At 47.3% G+C, this 17,986-nt stretch overlaps 2 protein-coding genes across 2 annotated transcripts; both read left to right on the top strand.

The window, feature by feature from the left end:
- The first annotated feature begins 15 nt into the window (after positions 1 to 15).
- On the top strand, positions 16 to 1,529 carry IL18BP (interleukin 18 binding protein). Its single transcript, XM_030957682.1, has 5 exons — positions 16 to 115; positions 365 to 427; positions 612 to 677; positions 914 to 1,043; positions 1,151 to 1,529. Exons 1-5 carry the CDS (start codon positions 37 to 39, stop codon positions 1,335 to 1,337), a joined length of 525 nt encoding a protein of 174 aa, XP_030813542.1. The 5' UTR covers positions 16 to 36; the 3' UTR covers positions 1,338 to 1,529.
- A 14,111-nt stretch (positions 1,530 to 15,640) lies between these two features.
- C1H21orf62 (chromosome 1 C21orf62 homolog) lies at positions 15,641 to 17,572 on the top strand. The gene is given in 2 exon segments (XM_030957713.1): positions 15,641 to 16,024; positions 17,039 to 17,572. Coding segments are annotated over 2 exon segments (663 nt in total). The 5' UTR covers positions 15,641 to 15,707; the 3' UTR covers positions 17,385 to 17,572.
- The last annotated feature ends 414 nt before the right edge of the window (positions 17,573 to 17,986 follow it).

The raw sequence follows: 17,986 nt of genomic DNA, 5'->3' as shown, positions 1-17,986 counted from the left end.
CGAGCCGAGCGCCGTGCCCGCCCGCGGACTGTCCGTATGTACCGGAGCGCTGGGCGGACAGCCTTGGGGGGCACCGGCCGCCACCTGAGTGACCGCGGGAGGAGGATGCTGGGGGGTACGGGATATGCCGCACTCGGGGGGTGCTGGACGGATACGAGGGTACGGGATCGTCGATTTGGGGAGTCCTGGGGGGAGCATGCTGGGTTACCATAGCCAGCTGGGAGGATGCTGAGAGCACGGACCATCCCAGGCTCAGGGAGTGCTAGGGGAACCATCCCAGGCTCAGGGAGTGCTGGGTGAGCTATCCCAAGCTCATGGAGAGCATCCCAGTGTGCCCAGCACCGAGCTCCGTTTTTGTCTGCAGAGCCCCTGGGAAGCCCTGCCTGGATCCTCCTGCTCTGCTGGGGCCTGGCTGCTTGCTACACAGGTAAGTGGGGGGTACTGGGGTGCCTAAGGTCAGCCCTGGGCTCTGTGCCCCTCAAGAGGCCTGTTCGGGGGTCTGGGGATGAGCAGTTCCTCCGTCCCTTTGTGGGACTCTGCCTCCTCGCACACTACAAAAATGTCTCGGGGTCACTCTCAACCTCCCAGCTCACCCCTTTGTGCTCCCCCAGGTGCCATGGCCTTGCAGCCGCCCAGCATCACCACCCTGCGGATGCCAGCAGAGCTTCCTCGCCCAGGTGAGAGACCCTCGGGGCTATGGCAGGGCCTGGGGGTGAGGAGGCTGCAGTGGGGTTCAGCTCCTGTGCCAGCCTCCAGCACAGACAAGGTGAATCCTCCAGCCACAGCCAAGATTTCGGGGTGCTGATGAGGTGGGGGAATGTTCCCCTTAGTTAGGGAGGGGGGCTGTGGCTGTGCCTGGGGGCACGGGGGACCCTTGCAGCCCCCCTGACCTTCACACCCCCTCTGGCTGCAGGTGAGAGTGTGACTGTGTCATGTGAAGCACTGAGTGAGCTTCCAGAGATGACGCTGCTCTACTGGCTGGAGAATGGTTTCTTCGTGGAGAGCCTGCACCCAGACGGGGCTGTGCGTGAGGGGACAGTGCAGTGAGTACGGGGACGGGGCAGTGACAGCGGGGCAGCCCAGGCTGGGACAAGGCCTCTCGGTCTGCCCATCCGGAGTGGGCACTGACTGGTCCCCTCTGGGTTCACAGAGAGGAGCTGCAGGGCTCGGGGTGGGCCCTGCGCCGTGACCTGCACTTCAGCTCCTTCAACAAGCAGCACCTGCACACCAACTTCACCTGCGTGGTGCTCAGTCCCCTCGGTGCCGACACCAGGGAGGTGCAATGGCCGTCCCAAGCACCGCCCCCTGTCCCTGGGAAGAGTGGGGGCCTGGGCTGAGCCAGGGAGCAGCTCCCATGCTGGGTGAGCACCTGCAGTGCAGCTCCCTGCTCTGACAGCCCCACACTACTGCATGCACGTGTGATACCTCCAGGGAGGCCCGTCTCTGTGACCTGCTTTGGGGACTGTAGGGCCCCACGTGTGCTGGCCCACTGTGAGTGGGGCTCCTGGTGCCCCAAAATGAGTCAGGAGCGCTGCCTGGGCTGGAACCAGCTCTGCCCATAGCTGGCTCTGGGACCCCAGAGTTTATTAAAGTGCATCAAGGCTGCCCAGTGTCACCTGCATCCTGGGGATGGTGCTGCCCAGGGGTGTAGAGGGCACCCACGGGATAAAGAGGGAGGGAGAGGAGGTAGCCCTGGTGACCCTGAAGGGCAGGATCCATTCCTCACCCCCTTCCTGCCTGGCAAAGGGCTAGAGAGCCACAGGGAATACCTGGCACAATGGCTGTGCCCTGCCCTGGAGGAGAGGGTGGGTGGAGAAGCCCTGGGTTGCAGGCACCATGGAAGATGGGGCTATCACATCCCTCTCTGCACCTGGGGGGGATGGGGCTGTTCCTCAGCATGGCATTGCTGAGTCCCATCTGCTGTTCCATGGGGCAGCCCCCATAACCACTCTGTGCTGGCAGGGCCCCTGCTCTTGTGTCCCAGCCCCCTTCTTGCTCCCCCAAGTGCTTCTGGGAGCTATGAGCCTCCTGGGCTGTGGGAGAGGCTGGGGAACAGATCCCAAACCCCTTGAGCAGCCCCTGGGCTATGGGCATCACACTTCAGGATGCTCAGAATGTGGGAAGGGTAGGGATGGGGGGGATGGAGAAGCCTCCAGATGCAGCCCCCATGAGCTGCCCTCAGCCCAGGGAGCCACAGGAGTCCCCTGGGGACACCCCAGTCCCACAGTGACTCTTAGGAGCCAGGAGAAGGCAAGCAGTGGAGCAGCCACCTGGGCAGGCAGGGACCTGCCACCCAAGGCAGCCCTGCTGCACCCCCTAGCCCGGTTAATTCCAGCCTCCATCCCCTCTCACAGACCCCACACACAGCTGCATCCTGACACCACAGCTGCCACTCAGCAAAGGCCCCTGCCAGGCTCAGCCAATGTCCTGGGGACAGTGGCACAATGGCCAGGCTGAGCTGGGCACAGATACCTGCCATGCAGGACCCGATGTGGGTGTCTCTGTGTCCCCCATCCTGTCCTACTGTCCCAGGGATGCTGGTGGCTCCAACCCCAACCCCTTCTCCTTGCCTGCAGTGTGATGGCAGTAGCACACTCCTCACTGCACAGCATGGCACCCAGCCCTACCATGCTGTGCCATCTTGTGCCATGCTGTGTCACACTGTGTCACACTGTGCCATGCTTTGCTGCCCACAGACCCCACTGCAAACCACAGGTCAGAGCAGCTGAGAGATGTGCAAAGCCATGTGCCCATGGCACACCCCCCACCACGACCAAGATTGAGACCTCCCTGTCCTGGCAGAGCTGGTGGGACAGGACCATTCCCTGCCACATGTCCCCATGGCCTGGTGGCAGGAGAGACTGTCCTGCAGGGACATCAACTCTCACAAAGTCACAGTTGTAGGTGCTGAGCACAGTCAGAAACAGAGCTGGAAGAGGGCGATGTCAGCAACCTCAAACATCTGGAGAATGGGATGAGGACCTCCTTGTCCTCATGGAACAAGTCCTCAGTAGGGACTTGTAGCAGGTCTTCATCACGAAGATGACATCCCAGTTGAAAGGAAACTGCCATTTTCCAGAGGGAGGTGGGGGTGGGGCAGCCAACATGGATAGGTTGGTGGCACTGGAATGCTCCTATGGACACAGTACCAGCACCATCTCCTTGATGAGGTGGAGGTCTTGCTGGTGTGGGGGGCTACCAGTGGCCAGAGTCCTAGCCAGCAGATGCTCTATGGCAGGCAGAGCCACTCTAAGGGAAGCCCTCAGATGCTGCAGTGCTGTGGACAGGGAAGCAACTGGTTGTTCTGCAAGTGGCAGCAGGAGTAAGGTCTGGTCAGGGAGGGTGGTGGGGCCTGGGAGGGGCTGCTGAGAGATGCAGGCAGGTTGAGGAAAGCACCCCAGCTGCATCAGAGGGCAAAGCTCCTCCTTGCATGTTCCAGCACTGACCCAGACACTGATGCTGGCACCAGCTGAGACCTGTCCTGCTGTGTCACCCACCAGGAACAACCCCACTGGGATCCCAGCCAGCAGCATGTCCTGAGACTCTGGGTGCATGGGTGCAGGGTGCTCCTGACCCAGGATGTGCTTGCCCCAGTCCCCTCATGCTGCTGAGGAGAGCGTAGGCTGTGGCTCAGGTCAGCAGCAATACCTCTCCCTGGGTACCCAGGTCTGCACAGCAGGGCACAGCACACTTAGAGGGTCAGAGACAAAGCAGGGGGACCATGGGGACAATGCTCATGACACTGGGATGGCAGCCTACAGCTAGGCCCCCAGGCTCACTTCCAAGCCAAATGAACCCCCAAGAGTTTATCACTCATGTTCAGCCACCTCTGACTCCTCCTTTGCCGGCAGCGGTGACTTGCCATGCTCACCCATCACCCCCACACACCGGCAGGGTTCGCGTTCATCAGAAGCAGGGACCTCCCCAGACGAGGGGCACCATCAGCCAGCAGGGAGATGGACAACAGCCAGATATAGGGGGATATCCATGGGTGATGGGGGGTCAGGGGGATGAGGATTGGAGGTGCTGGGGACACCAAGGAGGAGAGATCCTGGGGCTCGCTGGGATGGCACACAAAGGATTTGCTATAGTGGGGGAAGTGCAAGCAGCACTATCCCTGGCTGAGGGCAGAAATCCAGCTGGGGGAGCTGTGGGGAGGAGGAGACAGTGTCCCCTTGGGGCACCTGGGATGAGGAGTAAGATCTGCTGTGAGGAGAGCCTGGCCAGAGCAGCCCTGGAGGCCAGGGAGAAAGGGAAAGTAAAACCACAGGGCTCCTGTGCTCGCCTTACTGTAGATTAGTCTGGTTCTCGTTAGTGGCTGCTGCTGCTTACTGTGACCTGTGGATGTGTCCATGTGGAAGCAGGACACCCCAAAGCATTGGTGACCGTGGGTATGTCCATGGTGCAGCAGGAGCACCTCTGAAGGAAATGTGGTCCAAGGATAAGAGGACCATGCCAGAGAAAGTACACCTTGAAGTATCTGCGGCTGTGCTGGAGGTCATGCTGGAACACCTCAAAGTGTGTGGCCATGCATAAACCCCCAACAGAGCAGGTACACTCCTGGAGGCACTGCAGCCATCCAGGAGGCCAAACTAGAGCAGGTATATGCTCCATCCCCAGAAATGTTCCATGTTGAATGGGGCCTGGAGAGCAACCTGGTCCAGTGGAAGGTGTCCCTGCTTATGGCAGGGGGTTGGAACAAGATGGGCTTTAAGGTCCCTCCCAGCCCAAACCATTTTGTGATTCTGTGACTTTGTGAACATTTGTGGACATTTTATGGGCATTTCATGGGCATTTCATAGGAGTGTTCCACAGACTAAGGGAATGATATCTGTGCATGATGGCTAAGGGTGGGAAGGGGATGGTGGATATTGGATATCACAGGATCTGAGCAGGATGTACATGGCATAGAATAAGGAATGGAGAATGTACTGTTTTGGGCAGAGAATAAGTTCCATTTCTTCCCTGGGGCTGTGGGTTGGGTTTTTGATGGAGGGAGGATTGATAAAGCAGGGATATTTCAGTCAATGCTGAGTGTCAAGGCCTTTGCTGCTCCTCATGCTGCCCCTGCAGTGAGTAGGGTGGGGGTGTGAAAGGAGTTGGAAAGAGACATGGCCAAAACGTTGGACCCCAGCTGACCCCAGGCATATTCCCAACCACAGGTTGTCATGGTCAGCAGTAGAACTGGGGGAGGTTGATCTGGGAGGTCCACTGTTCAGGGTAGAAACAGGAAAGTCGTACAGACAAATCTCTGGCTTTAAGCCAGGTGTCAGCAACAGAATTTTGAGGTTTTTGATCATGGGATGGTTTAGATCACAACAAGCCTACTGGTGACAAGCCTACTGGGTACACCTGTCTCAGAGGGAAAAGGAGTTAGCAGGGCATGTTGAGTGAGCCTTAAATTGGATTTGAAGGGGGAAGGGGATAAAAACCAGGTCACTTGAGATAAGCCTGGGAGTGGCTTGACACTGTTTGAAGGATGGTATGTTAGTGAGGTCGTTCAGGCTACCATCTCAGTAGATATAGATAATGTCTACTTCATTGTCATGAAGCAGCAAGAGTCCAAGTGTTATTGATGTGCTAGAAACCATGGAAGCTCCTAAGAATGGTCACTCAGGAACTCTCCCCAAAAAGGCATTGGGATTGATAACCCAACTGAAGGGCATCTGCCCCAGTGCCTGCAGCGTGGGCAGCAAACAGGAGATCTTGGAAGACAGGTTGCAGGAGGAAAACCATGGCATAGTGCCATCACAAAGACATGGTGGGATGACTGGCACCACTGAAATGGTGCAATGGTTGGTGGTGAACTCTTCAGAGGGGACAGGCAAGGAATTAAAGGTGATGGGGTAGTCCTGTGTGTGAGGGAGTGTTTTGACTGTCTAGAGCTTGACAGTGATGATGTAAGTGTTGAGGGTTGGTGGGTAAGAATTGTGGGGAATGCCAGCAGGGCAGATATCCAGGTACAGATCACTTAACCAAGGACCAAGAGGCAGACAAGAAGTCTCACGATGGCCAGCCCTTGTCTTCATGGGGGCTTCAACACACTAGATGTCTGCTGAAAATACAACCAACACAGAGGAGAGAGTTCAGGAGGTTCCTGGATGTTACTGTACAAGCTGATTTGTACTGGGCAATTAATTCAGCTATAAATAAGATACTGAGCTGGCTCCATAAAACCAGCCCTTGAACTGAGTGACAGGAACCTCAGCCAATTATGTTCTGTCCTAAGCTGCAGACATCTCACTGGTCTGGGAGCTGGGCAGTGTAAAAGATCAGACCAATGAGTTATTCAGACTGGGTTTTTCAGATCACCTTTATAAAGAGGAGTTTGAAGAATAAACTTGCTCTTTTGCCACATGGACCTTGGGGTGTGTGTTGTCCCTGTCTCTGGATATGGTCACCTCTCTCACAGTAACCATAAGTACCTCAAAGGTACATAAGGTCCCTCTCAAGGCTCAGGCGCCTATCGGGAAAGGATTGAGTGCATTGTTAATTGGAAGGTCCAGTACCACTATGCAAGGTATCATTGTGCACCCTGATGTTGTTGATGCAGATTTTACTGGACAAATACATGCAATGGTTTCCACCTCTACTCCACCCATGACTATACCTGAAAAAACCCAGAATTGCTCAACTTATCATTTTAAAATCTTCTGTCCCCAAAACAGATTCTAGGGAGTGTGGAGACCAAGGCCTCGGATCAACAGGACAGCCTCAGGTGAGCTGGACGCGTGTCATAGGAGATCAAAGACCTAACATGGTTTGTGCTGTTATGATGCCTAAGGCAAAGCCTTTGCAGATAAAGGTCAGTGTTTGCAACTGAATGCCAGAGATCCTTCACAATTTATTATTCCTACAACACCAGAGCAGTTTGAATGGTGTTTTGCTAACTGTACAGCCTTGCAAAGTGCTTTGCAAAATTTTTCTGACGCCTCGGGAGGCCGTCCTGAAGGGCAAAGGAGCCCAGGAAGGCTGGATGTGCTGTAAGAAGGAATCTTCAGGGCACAGAAGCAGGCTATGCTGAAAGAAGAGCTAGAGGGAGGGGAACTTTGTCTCGAACTCAGAGTAAAAAGGAGAGTTTATAATATTTGAAAGAAGGGCAGCAAGTCAGGAAATCAACAAGGATGTGATGAGGCAGAGAGAAAACAAGAAGAATGGAAGCTCATCTGGCCACTGCTGTAAAAGACAATAAAACAAATGTGTCTATAAATACATTAACCACAAAATGAGGGCTAAGGAGAATCTCCTTTACTGGATGGCTGGGGAAATCTAGAGACAAATAATGAAGAAAAGTCTCAGGTATCTTAAAAGGTGATGGAGCAGACCATCCTGAGTGCCATAATTTGGCACGTGCAGAACAACCAGGGATCAGGCCTAGCCAACATGGGTCTGTGAAAGACAAGTCCTGCTTGTCCAACCTGGCTTTTGTGACAAGATGACCTGCTTGGTGGGTGAGTGAAAGGCTGTGGATGTTGCCTACCTGGGGTTTAGTAAAGCTGTTGACACCATTTCCCACAGCTTTCTTGAGGAAAAGCTTTCAGCTCATGACTTGGACAGGTGTGCTGTTTGCTAGGAAAAAGAAAATGCCTGGATGTCCAGGCCCCGAATGTCACCCTAACTCCTCCTGACTTTGGCCAAATGTTCTTACCATGTGTCTCGGTTTGGAAAGACAGGAGTCTGCTAAGGAAGGCAGGAGCTTCTTCTGAATTGGAGAATGTAAACTCTCCCCACCCCTCTGAATTGCTATAACTTTTAAATTAAGGGGCTCTCAGGCAAAAAATATGGGAGTAGGAAATGATAGTTCTTTAACAGGGAAGAAAACAAAAGGATAAAATAAAACTGCAGTACACTAGAACAACACTGACAGCCAGAACTCAACCGGGGTGTTGGTAGCAGTCTAATTGAAAATGTGGCTGCAGTGCTCCTGCAGTGTCAGGTGTGGTTCTGCTGAAGTAGTGATCCTGTAGAAAAGGGTGTAGTCCTCCTACAAAGATCTAGTGGAAGAGGAGGCAGCTGCTGTTCCTCTGGGAAATCCAGTGGAGAAGCTGTGCAGTTATTCCAGTACCTCCAGATTATATCTGGGTAGGAATGCTTGGCTCCTCCCTCTGGGCGGAGCATCTCACAATGGGATGTTATAGTTCTTATCAGTCACCCAGTGACATTCAATAGCCTGTTATTAGCAGATGTCCCCTCCTGAGGGAGGAGTGGTTTGTGATCATTCAGAGAGAGATAAGGAAAACTGCCCACTTGACAAAAGACAACTGCCATACAGATGGTAATAGAATGCATCTTGCCTTGCAATGTGGAGTACCAGTATCTGCTGTTCCCAGAGGGACCTGGAGCATGTAAAGGCCAGGCATTATTTTTGAAAAAGCAGCAAATATCTTTTCACTTGAATCACAGCAAATCTTAGTCTTTGTTCCTGACATGTGTCCTACTAGATTGCCTTTGCTCCACGGCATGTTGCCTCATGATTTTTTTAGTGTAGTCCTACTGCATTTCCTTGTGAAGCTGCTTATAAGTTCTTGCAAATAATCTCACTGCTTATTCAGGACAGTTAGTCCCAGGCTAGCAGCAGAAATTCTAGCATTCAGTAGGTACTCTGCTGTGAAAACAGGAACGTAAAACATGCCACAAAGGTGGTGTTTTCCATGTGGATTGGGGAGAAGCATACACAGTGTTTGAACAGTTGAGAGCCAGTTGTGCCTCTGCTAAACTGTGACTGAAAATTTCATAGAGTCACAGAATATCCTGAGTTGGAAGGGACCCACAAGGATCATTGTTTCCAGTTCCTGGCCCTTCACAGAACATTCCAACAATCCTATCCTGTGCCTGAGTGCATTGCTTGTTAAGCTCTGGCAGCCTTGAGGCCATGACCACTGCCCTGGGGAGCCTGCTCAGTGCCCAGGCACCCTCTGGGGGAAAAACCTTTTCCTAATATCCAGCCTAAACCTCCCCTGATTCATCTTCAGGCCATTCCCTCAGGTCCTGTCCCTGGTCACAGAGGGCAGAGATCAGTGCCTGCTCCTCTGCTCCCTCTTGAGGAAGCTGCAGACTGCTATGAAGTTTCTCCTCACAGTCTCCTCTTCCCCAGGCTGAACAAGCCAGGCGACCTCAGCCATTCCTCTTACGGTTTTCCAGTTACTCCCTCCAGTTGGATGGACAAACCCATCTGCTGGCATCCAGAGAAAGAGTAACTCACTGTTTTGGCTCTAAAGTAGGGGGGTAAATAAGAGAGAAACATTTAATAGCTTGTATTTTTTATGAACGAGGCGGTTTCTCTCCCTTTCCAGTAACTCTTCCTAGCAGGTATTTGTGTTTCAAATTTGTTGCTTTGTAATCGAGGTGAAGTAACAAAATCTGCAAAGTTTGCCGTTCCTGTGTTGCCATTGTTTCTACACTGTATCTGTATGCCTAAGGTAATAGTTAATAGTTCTATGAATAACAACCACAAGGAATGGTGGAGTGATTTTGCTCCATTTTGCAAAGACTCCTTTAGGCAAATCTTAAAAGGGGATAGGAATTTTCATGGGGATTATTCCAGCTGACAGGATTTGAGACATTTTATTTAGTTAAAACTGCCTTGAGAAGAGCATTGGAAAGGAGGCTCAAGGAAAGAGCATCTAGGACCTCTGTTTTATTCTGCCATTTAATTTATAAATAAAGTCAGTGACACAGTAAGGACAAACTAAAGTAAATATACTATTTCTATATAGCTCTGGAGTCTCAATGGCAATGACAACATTCACTATCTGAGTGAACAGAGCTGAGATTTTCTGCCCCAAGGTGCCCTGCTCCAGAGTTTCATTCTCCAGCTGCTTAGTGACCACCAATATTTCATATCAGTTTTTTGATAATGCAACTTTCTGATCTAACTTTTTTTTCCTAATTTAGGGTCTGAACAATAGAAAATTAAGTGCTACTATAGACTGTAATATTTAGCATTATGTTTTGGCATTAGGTAATATTTACTTTCATGTAATGTTTAACTTGAACTTTTGTCCAGGTCATGTTAGAAAGGGTACTGGGAAATAACCAAAATTGCTGTCAAACTTTATTTCCTAACATTCACTCAGTGTAAGTGCCCTTGTTCCAGGGAGTAGTTGGTTTGACATACAAAAAAGAAAATTTAAAAAGGTCTTTAAAAATAAATGTAAGTACTTTAGTGTTGAAGTGCTCAGCTTGAGCCACCAAAGGTAGCTCTGGTTTTTGGACAGTGCTGACCACCCATCCTTGGGACACCTGGCTTCCCAGAAGTTTGTCCCTTTCTCAGGACACATGAATAAACAGGGCTTTGACTGTGCATACCTTACAGTTACAAAAGCACTTCTTGTATGAAAATACAATTGTGTATTTGTGAGCCTGCACATTCATGCTTTATGCATGGATATAGACTTGTGGGTTTTTTTGAATACTTGGACTTTAAATCCCAGGGAACACAGCTCCACCAATCATTCTACCTTACGTCTGTGCAAAACAGTTCTCCCATGCTGGTAAAGTTTTATAACACTTCCTTCTCACTTTTCATTTCTGTAAATGCTTATCTTGATGCAATTCAAGTGTGAATACCCAGGTGTGTGTCTGTGTGTGTCTGCCTTCCCAGACAGCATGCACTGTGCACACCTCCAAGGTGGAATAGCTCCAGGTGTGTTCAGGCAAAGCAATTCCTGCCACTCATCCTGGCCCCCTACTCTTTATTAGGAAAAGTGCAAGCTGCATGTATGAAACACAGCATGAAAATGAAATTCTTGCACATGCCTCCTTTCTGCTCTCTCAGGGTTGGGAATAACCTTTTTCCCTTCATCTGGGGGAAAAAGGGGGATATCACCACTCCCAATTCTTTGGGAGGAGAAGATTTCCTCCTTTCCCTTGAGTTTTCTCCTGTTATTCTGCCTCCCTGCAGTTCCATGTCACAGCCTTCCCTGCTGTAACGTTTGCCTCTGCTGTGGACAGAAGCTCTACATAGGATGGAGAGGCTTGAGGATTTTACAGAGGTGTTTATAGATGAATTGCCTCTCCTGGAGTCTGTGTACACCTGAAAATCAAAACACCCATACAGTGAACATTTCGAGGGTCAGAGTGTTGTTCAACTTCAGTGCTACAGTATTGCCTGTTTTATCTTGCATTTTTATCTTGCTGGGAAGGAATTTGTTCCACTACCCTTGAGCACTCCACCTCTACAACCCAATGCCAGTAGCCCAGGCTTCAGCTGCACAAGCAGACACAAATATCATTTTCAAGCTATTGACAACAAGAATGAACCATGCTGCAGCCTGAAAGGCTGTAGAACTTCAGCTTTGATCACAAACTTATTTGCCTCAATTTATTTATGGACTAACTAAATAAGTACAATATTTGTTTAAGAAAAGACGCTGAAAACAAAATTCCTCTCAGACATCAGCCCACTTAGGGAATTCCTAAAATTCCCATGGAGTAAAACCAGCAAATCCAGCATTTTGTTTTCCTTAAGGCCACAGTCTCCCTAGGGCTTTCTGATCAGATTATGTAGCTAGTCAGATTAGGTTTATTCAGGGACTGACTCATTGCATTTTCCTGTAATCTTGTATTTTAACACCTGCTCAGTTTAAAATGCCATGTTAATCTAAATTAGATGGGTTTTCTATTCATCCTCTGTACATTACTCAAGATTTAAACTCCTCTTTGCTTAATACACCACTATCAGATGGGCATATGTTAGTATAAGTAATGAATGAGCGGTTTAATTAGTTTTTTTCTGAATTTTCTATCAATTTTATAGGCTTGGAACTTCCATTGAATAGCATAAACTTTCCTTGTGACAGTAGCATTCTCACACACAATAGTCAAAGGCTTTTTATTGCTTTTTTGCAGTTTTCTTAATACACAGACCTGCAATTAGAGGGGGAAAAAAGTGGAATTATCAAAGCAGATTAAAAAAACCTGAAATGATGCTACTACTAAATAAACACCGAAAATCTCCTTTAGCAGTCAAAACCTGTGAAGCAAAAGGAACAGGGATGGAATCTTGTGCTAGAAAACTTTTGGGATAACACACAATAAACCATGGGTTTCCATGCTGGATGTAGGATACACATCTAAAACCGTGCATGGTTGAAACAATCAAACAAATAATTTTCTGCTGCTATTTATATCTAGTCTGATTTTCGCTTGAGAGACCCCCCACTTAGGTCAAAAAATGAAGAAATTATTTACTACATTTAGAACACTCAAAATAGTTTTTTTTCAGAATCAGGTTTTTGCTACCAGAAGTAAGTATTTCCCTAAAATAATTGGTATTTTTGCTTGTTGCTAAGCAGAGAATGCAGCTTCCCTTCTCCCCTCTCTATTGCAGAGCTTCCAGCTGCAAAGCAGCAGTGGCCTTACCCCTCCCAGGCCAGCACTGCAGGCTGCAGGTAGCTTCTGGCATCCAGTTTTCAATCACTCTTGGTATGCAAATGTGCTACCCGTTTTATTACTCCAGCCACTTTCAAGCATTGATGAACACTGGGTATAAAGTTGGACAAGAATAATGGTCTAAACCAGCTGCCTTGGACAATTATATGGAAATAAAAGAAAAACCAGCTCCCTCTTTGCTTGAGCTTCTGTAGACAAAGGAGTTATTCTTTTCATCAGAATAAATGCATAAAAGCAGGTAGGTTTTGGTTACCCATCAGTGAGCGAAGAGCATCCAGATAATTTGCCAAGTTCAGATTTGAAATCCTATTCTTGTTTCCTGGGCTTCTGAGTTCAAAAGTCTTCTAAGATAAACTAGAAAGCTGAAAAAGGCTTCTATGATTTTTACAGAACTTCTATACCTGCTACATTACATAAAGACATGTCAAATAGCTTATGGAAGCCAGTTGTAAAATCCATTGTTTCAGGTGGATGGGACTTTGAATAGTTGTACTGATTATACTGGAAGTCTAGCTAAATTTTACTGAAAAATTAGGGAAGAGAAGGAAGTATATCCCCCAGTTTTCTGAGAAAATTGCATAGAAAATCTTGACATTTAGCATAATCTGCTGCATTCTTTGTGTTTCTATAGATTATGTCTAAAACTATTCTGGTGAGTTCAAGAGATAAATTATCTCTGTTAAGGGAAGTGGGTAATGGTCAGAGAGCGACCATGATGGAAAGATGCACCACACACACCATATTCTCCAGTTTTCTGAAATACTTTGTTTTTAAATTTTGGAGATGATGGAGAACCGAGCTAAAACAGGCAAGAAAATCATCCCATATTTTATTTCATCTTAATGCTAATGTTACAAAAAAGGGCTCTGTGTATCTCCAAGAGCCCTACTGAAGGCAGTTCTCCCATCCCTAAAAATTAAAGCAAATAATTTTCCAAGCCTTAAGCAGTGGAGACAGCAATATGGTTTGATTAAGAACCATAAAATGCATATTTTTCTGCAGATAGTCCTTAGCTTAAACGACTTAAACGAAAAGATGCATTGCAAGTGACTTTGACACTTCACAGACATACAACCCTGAACATGTATTGCACTTCTTGCATATCCCTCACCAAAGCCACACAGAAACTAAATCCTGAGAACTGGATAGAAATGATTCTGATTTTCAGAGAACAGAGAAGAGTAGACATATTTCTGGAGTTTAAATTTCCTGGAATGCCAGAATTTAGACTTTTGTGCATTCAGATGGATGGAGCCAAAATGTTATCAGCAAAGCTAAACCTGATTGGTTGGCCACAAATCAGTAGGGAACTTTAAAGGTTCTCCACTCTTCAGGTACTGAGAAAAAAGAGTTTAAACTAATGAGGATGCAGCAAAGCATTTTAGTCTAATGTTTGATGAATATTAAGCCCTCAAATGTTAAGTGGAAAAAGCAGTATCACTCCTTTTGACACAGGTGGAAGTTTGAGTCTCTTTTACTTAGTCTAAACTCATGCTGTCAACATTGTCTAGGATGTCTGGCAAATAGTACCTCCAACACAGAAAAATCCAAATAATTTAATTTAGCTGTGAAACTGTGTTGATATTACAGATTTCTGGTCTATCACAACTGTTAGCTACTGTTAAGGACTGAGAAAATGAGCAGTGTGGAAGTCTAGAAATAGGATTTCCAATGTGATTAAATGCTTAGATAGTGGAAACATTTCTAGCAATAATGATACCACAACAGCTACAGCTTGTGTGAGTGTGATCTTTGGAGTTAAACGTCAGCCAGCAGCTGGATTGGAATTTCTGGTATGTTCCACAACATAGATTAAATATTTGATTTAAAGACTTAAATATCTGCATCCTTCTGTCATGGTTTGGGAATGGTATTCTCCACTTTAGTACTCCCACTGAAAAAGCCTCCTATGGTCCCTTTCCCCCACCTCCAACTGGGGGCACAAAAGGCAAAGCTCATGGATTGAGATAAGAGCAGTTTACTGGAAACAGCAATGAGATAAGAAAAGAATCGGGAACAGGAATAGGACAAACAGGAACAAGAATATTAATAACAGAAGTCTAAAAAACTAGGTGTATTGCCATGTTTTCTGAAGTGCTGCAGACAAACATTCTGGATGTGAATCAATCTTTTTACATAAGGACCAAATTCTATCCAGCATGTACTCTACTGCTGCTTTCACTAGAATCTGTCACCTTTGGTCAAAATTTGTCTCTAATGCTTCTTGGTGCTTCAAATCAGTTACATCAAATTAGACAAACTTTCCAACATCTTTATAACACCTGTTAAGAAACTGCACTGTACTTCATTGGCTGTACCATCATATAATAATATGTAGGAAAACACAGATGCTCCTGGTAAAATTCAACTCCACTTTGAAAACCAAAGGGCTGGCAACTGAGAATCCAAGAATCCCACCAAAAATGCTCCCAGCTATTTGAGGTGGCCCATGGCTGGGATGGGAACTTGCTCCATTGTCATAGGTGTGTGTGGAGTTGCTATTTTGCTTTGCAAGGGTAAATGAAGTGGGGGCAGAGCGACTGACAAAGCCTGGATCTATCCTATAGTAGCTGCTGTGCAAGACAGAATGAGAGGTGGTCCCTGGTCCTCAAAACTTACAGATTAAGGCTGGAGCAGATGTAGCTTCACATGGATCAAAATCAGGTTTTATCAGCACTTCACATAGCTCAGAAGGATATGTGCTGTGCCCAGCAATACTTCCGCCCTTAACTGTTCTCCCTCCCTCCCTTTTCCCAGTATATCCCACACCAGTTTAAGGGAAAGCTTATCACAATGTTACTTAGCAATTCAGGTGTAAAACAAAACCATCACTTCCAGCCCTTCTCAGACTGCCTCACTCAGGGAAGTGGAGAACAGGGTCCTTTGTCACCCCTGTCTGGTTGGAAGCAAAGAAAGCAGAAAGGAGAAACAAGCAGGAATTGTCCTACACAACTCCTTGTCCTGTCCTTACCTCTGCACAGGCCAGGCCAAAGAGCTGTCTGCATAGAGAAGAATGTGTCCAAGCTGTCTTATAAGCAGATGAAACCATTTAGAACAAAAGAAGAACGAAGAAAGAATCCCAAACTTTAATCACAATCCGTTTTCTAAATCAGTGTAGTTGTGTTTTCTCCTTAATGCAGATCTGCAATATGGCTCTAAATAGATGTGATAGATGAGTGGAAAAGCAAAGTAATGTTAACCATGGAGAGATCTTTAGCATTATAAAGAAATTGCTTTTCCTCAGTAGGTAAAGCTAAGTGATCTAAATCACTCAGTAAAAGGAGGAGACACTTGGCAGCTTGGCACCAGTGCTAATGAAGCCAATAGCCTACCCTGCTTTCTCCATTTGTCTGGCTCTCATTTTGGCCAGATTCCTTGGCATACACATCAGTTTTGTGAGAAGTCAGAAGAAAGACACACTAATTTTCACTAAGGAAAACACAATTTGCAGCTGCAGCTGTTCTGTGCCTATCCATGACTGCAATTACTGCCTGGCAAACTTGATGTGCAACTGCAAAACAGTGCTGCTTTCTACCATGGAAAAAAATACCTACAACAGCCACCTGACCATCTGGTTCACAGGCACTTCTCTGTGCTGGAGATGGTCCTCATCTTCACAAGCTGAGGTGTGGCATTGCCACAATCCATAATTACGAACAGGTTTCGTGATGGTTTGTTAATTGATCTCAGAGTGCAAAAAACTGACACAGCAAGGGGATTTGCAGTAATAATCAGAAACAAATGCACCTTTGTTGAATGACCACAGCAAAATGCGTTGGGGAAGAATTGGGGAAAAAGGAAAAAATAGGGAAAAGAGAGGGAGGGAGAGAAAGGAAGGTATATAGCTACCAAATGTAGAACGACGAAGTCCTTCGAAGTCCAGCTGACGGAGTTCCCCTGGTCACATCAGGGGAGATCTCAGAGATACTGGTCAACTCAATCTTCTATTATAGTCCTTTTTTGATGGGGGAAGGGGACAAGTCTTGAAATCGAATCAAATGTAATAAAGAATATTGTAAGTGCTGATGGAAAAAAAAGAAGGCATTGAAGAAGGGCACAGACAGTCCATATTCTCAGCAGTAGGCAAGAACCATGGTCTTCTTGGTCCAATGGCCACACCTGCAAGCAAACATCTTGCTTTGGTCAGCTCACCTTCCCCACACACCTCCCCTGGGTTAGTGGTTTCAGTCTCAGTCCTTGGGAGGAGGGGGAGCTTTTCCATATAGGGGTTTCATGTCTCAGTCCTTGAGGGAGAGGCTTCTCCCCTCTCAGTCTGTCCGTCACAGTGGTTGTAAAACAGATGAAGAGTCTTCCGTGGGGAGCACCAAAGGCTACCTCAGAAAAGTCCAACCAAGCCGAGAGGTGGGGAAATTCCAGGGCTATTGTTGCGAAGAGTGGGCGCAGGCAAAGAAAGGGCAAAGTGCCCCTTCTCCTTTCACTGGGTTCAGTGTTGCATACAGCAAACACACCTGCAAACAATAGCTTGGCAAGCCAGAAGCTCCACTCAGGCCTCAGGATCTTGACAAGCAACCATCTCCAACAAGACCAGGATTCCAAACAGGGTCTTTCTTGGTGGTCCCAGTTTCTGTCCTTTTTCACCACAATCGTGAGGCAGATGAGAGAAACTTCGGACAGAGACTTACAGGGATTTGAAGCTGTCCTTCGCTGGCACCACTCCTCTCCCAGTGGAATATTTGGACATTTGGGGACTTTGAAAGCTCCAGGTAAACAAGGTCAAGGGACAATTTCCAGAGCAGAGTGTAACTATCTCCAGCAGCAGCAACAATGACAAAGACTTGCTTGAGGTGCACAGGCAAATGCTTGCACTTTTTTTTTCTGGGTATCTCTCGCTTTTCAATGGATATTCACGGCTGAAGTCATACAGTGTGGAAAATGTCTCTAGTATCATAAAGCCCTTTCCCAGCCTGCTGTACTCTGATGTTTTCTCAACTTCAGACAGTGAGAGCTATGTTGTAACATTCATTTACTGAGTTATTTAACACAGTCGGTACTGAGAGGCATGCGAGGCTGCTAAGAGTGATAGGATGCCTTTAAGTTTGTCTGGTTTGTCCAGGAGGATGTGTTAGGGAGATGTGAGAGAACTCCACAAGGAGGTGTTTGAAGTAAGAGACTCATCAGATTAATTCAACAAAGTCTTTCTTAATGAACAAAATAAATGTGAAACAACTGTTTTCCAAAGCATTGTGAGATTTTTTTTTGTTTATATATTCTAGGCTGACAATTAAAATCTGCAGATAAATTTTGTTTTAAGATTGTGCCTCAGACAGAAAAAGGCATAACCATGTAGCTCCCATTGCAGAAGAATCCAAGCCAATAAGAAAAAATATAAGAAAACTTCTGTCCAGAGAATCTGTGTCTGCCCCATCCCTGTGAGTGTCCAAGGCCAGGCTGGATGGAGCTTGGAGCAACCTAGTCCAGTGGAAGATGTCCTTGCCCATGGTGGGGGGGATTGAACTGGGTGGTCTTTAAGGGCCCTTCCAACCCAAACCAATCTGGAATTCCAGGATTCTCTGTACACTTATGGGAATAGCTGTCAAGATTCTGAAGAACCAGTGAAGATTTCTATTTTAAA

Source organism: Camarhynchus parvulus, chromosome 1 (genome assembly GCF_901933205.1).
Source record: "Camarhynchus parvulus chromosome 1, STF_HiC, whole genome shotgun sequence".
NCBI classification, from domain to species: Eukaryota; Metazoa; Chordata; class Aves; order Passeriformes; family Thraupidae; genus Camarhynchus; species Camarhynchus parvulus.
This window is presented reverse-complemented; position numbering and strand designations above follow the sequence as displayed.

Bases quoted from the DNA above. Each gene is read 5' to 3' on its own strand.
- IL18BP (XM_030957682.1), top strand. From the start codon at position 37: ATGTACCGGAGCGCTGGGCGGACAGCCTTGGGGGGCACCGGCCGCCAC. The intron at 428-611 runs GTAAGTGGGGGG...GTGCTCCCCCAG, and splicing joins CCTGGCTGCTTGCTACACAG to GTGCCATGGCCTTGCAGCCG. The intron at 678-913 runs GTGAGAGACCCT...CTCTGGCTGCAG, and splicing joins AGCAGAGCTTCCTCGCCCAG to GTGAGAGTGTGACTGTGTCA.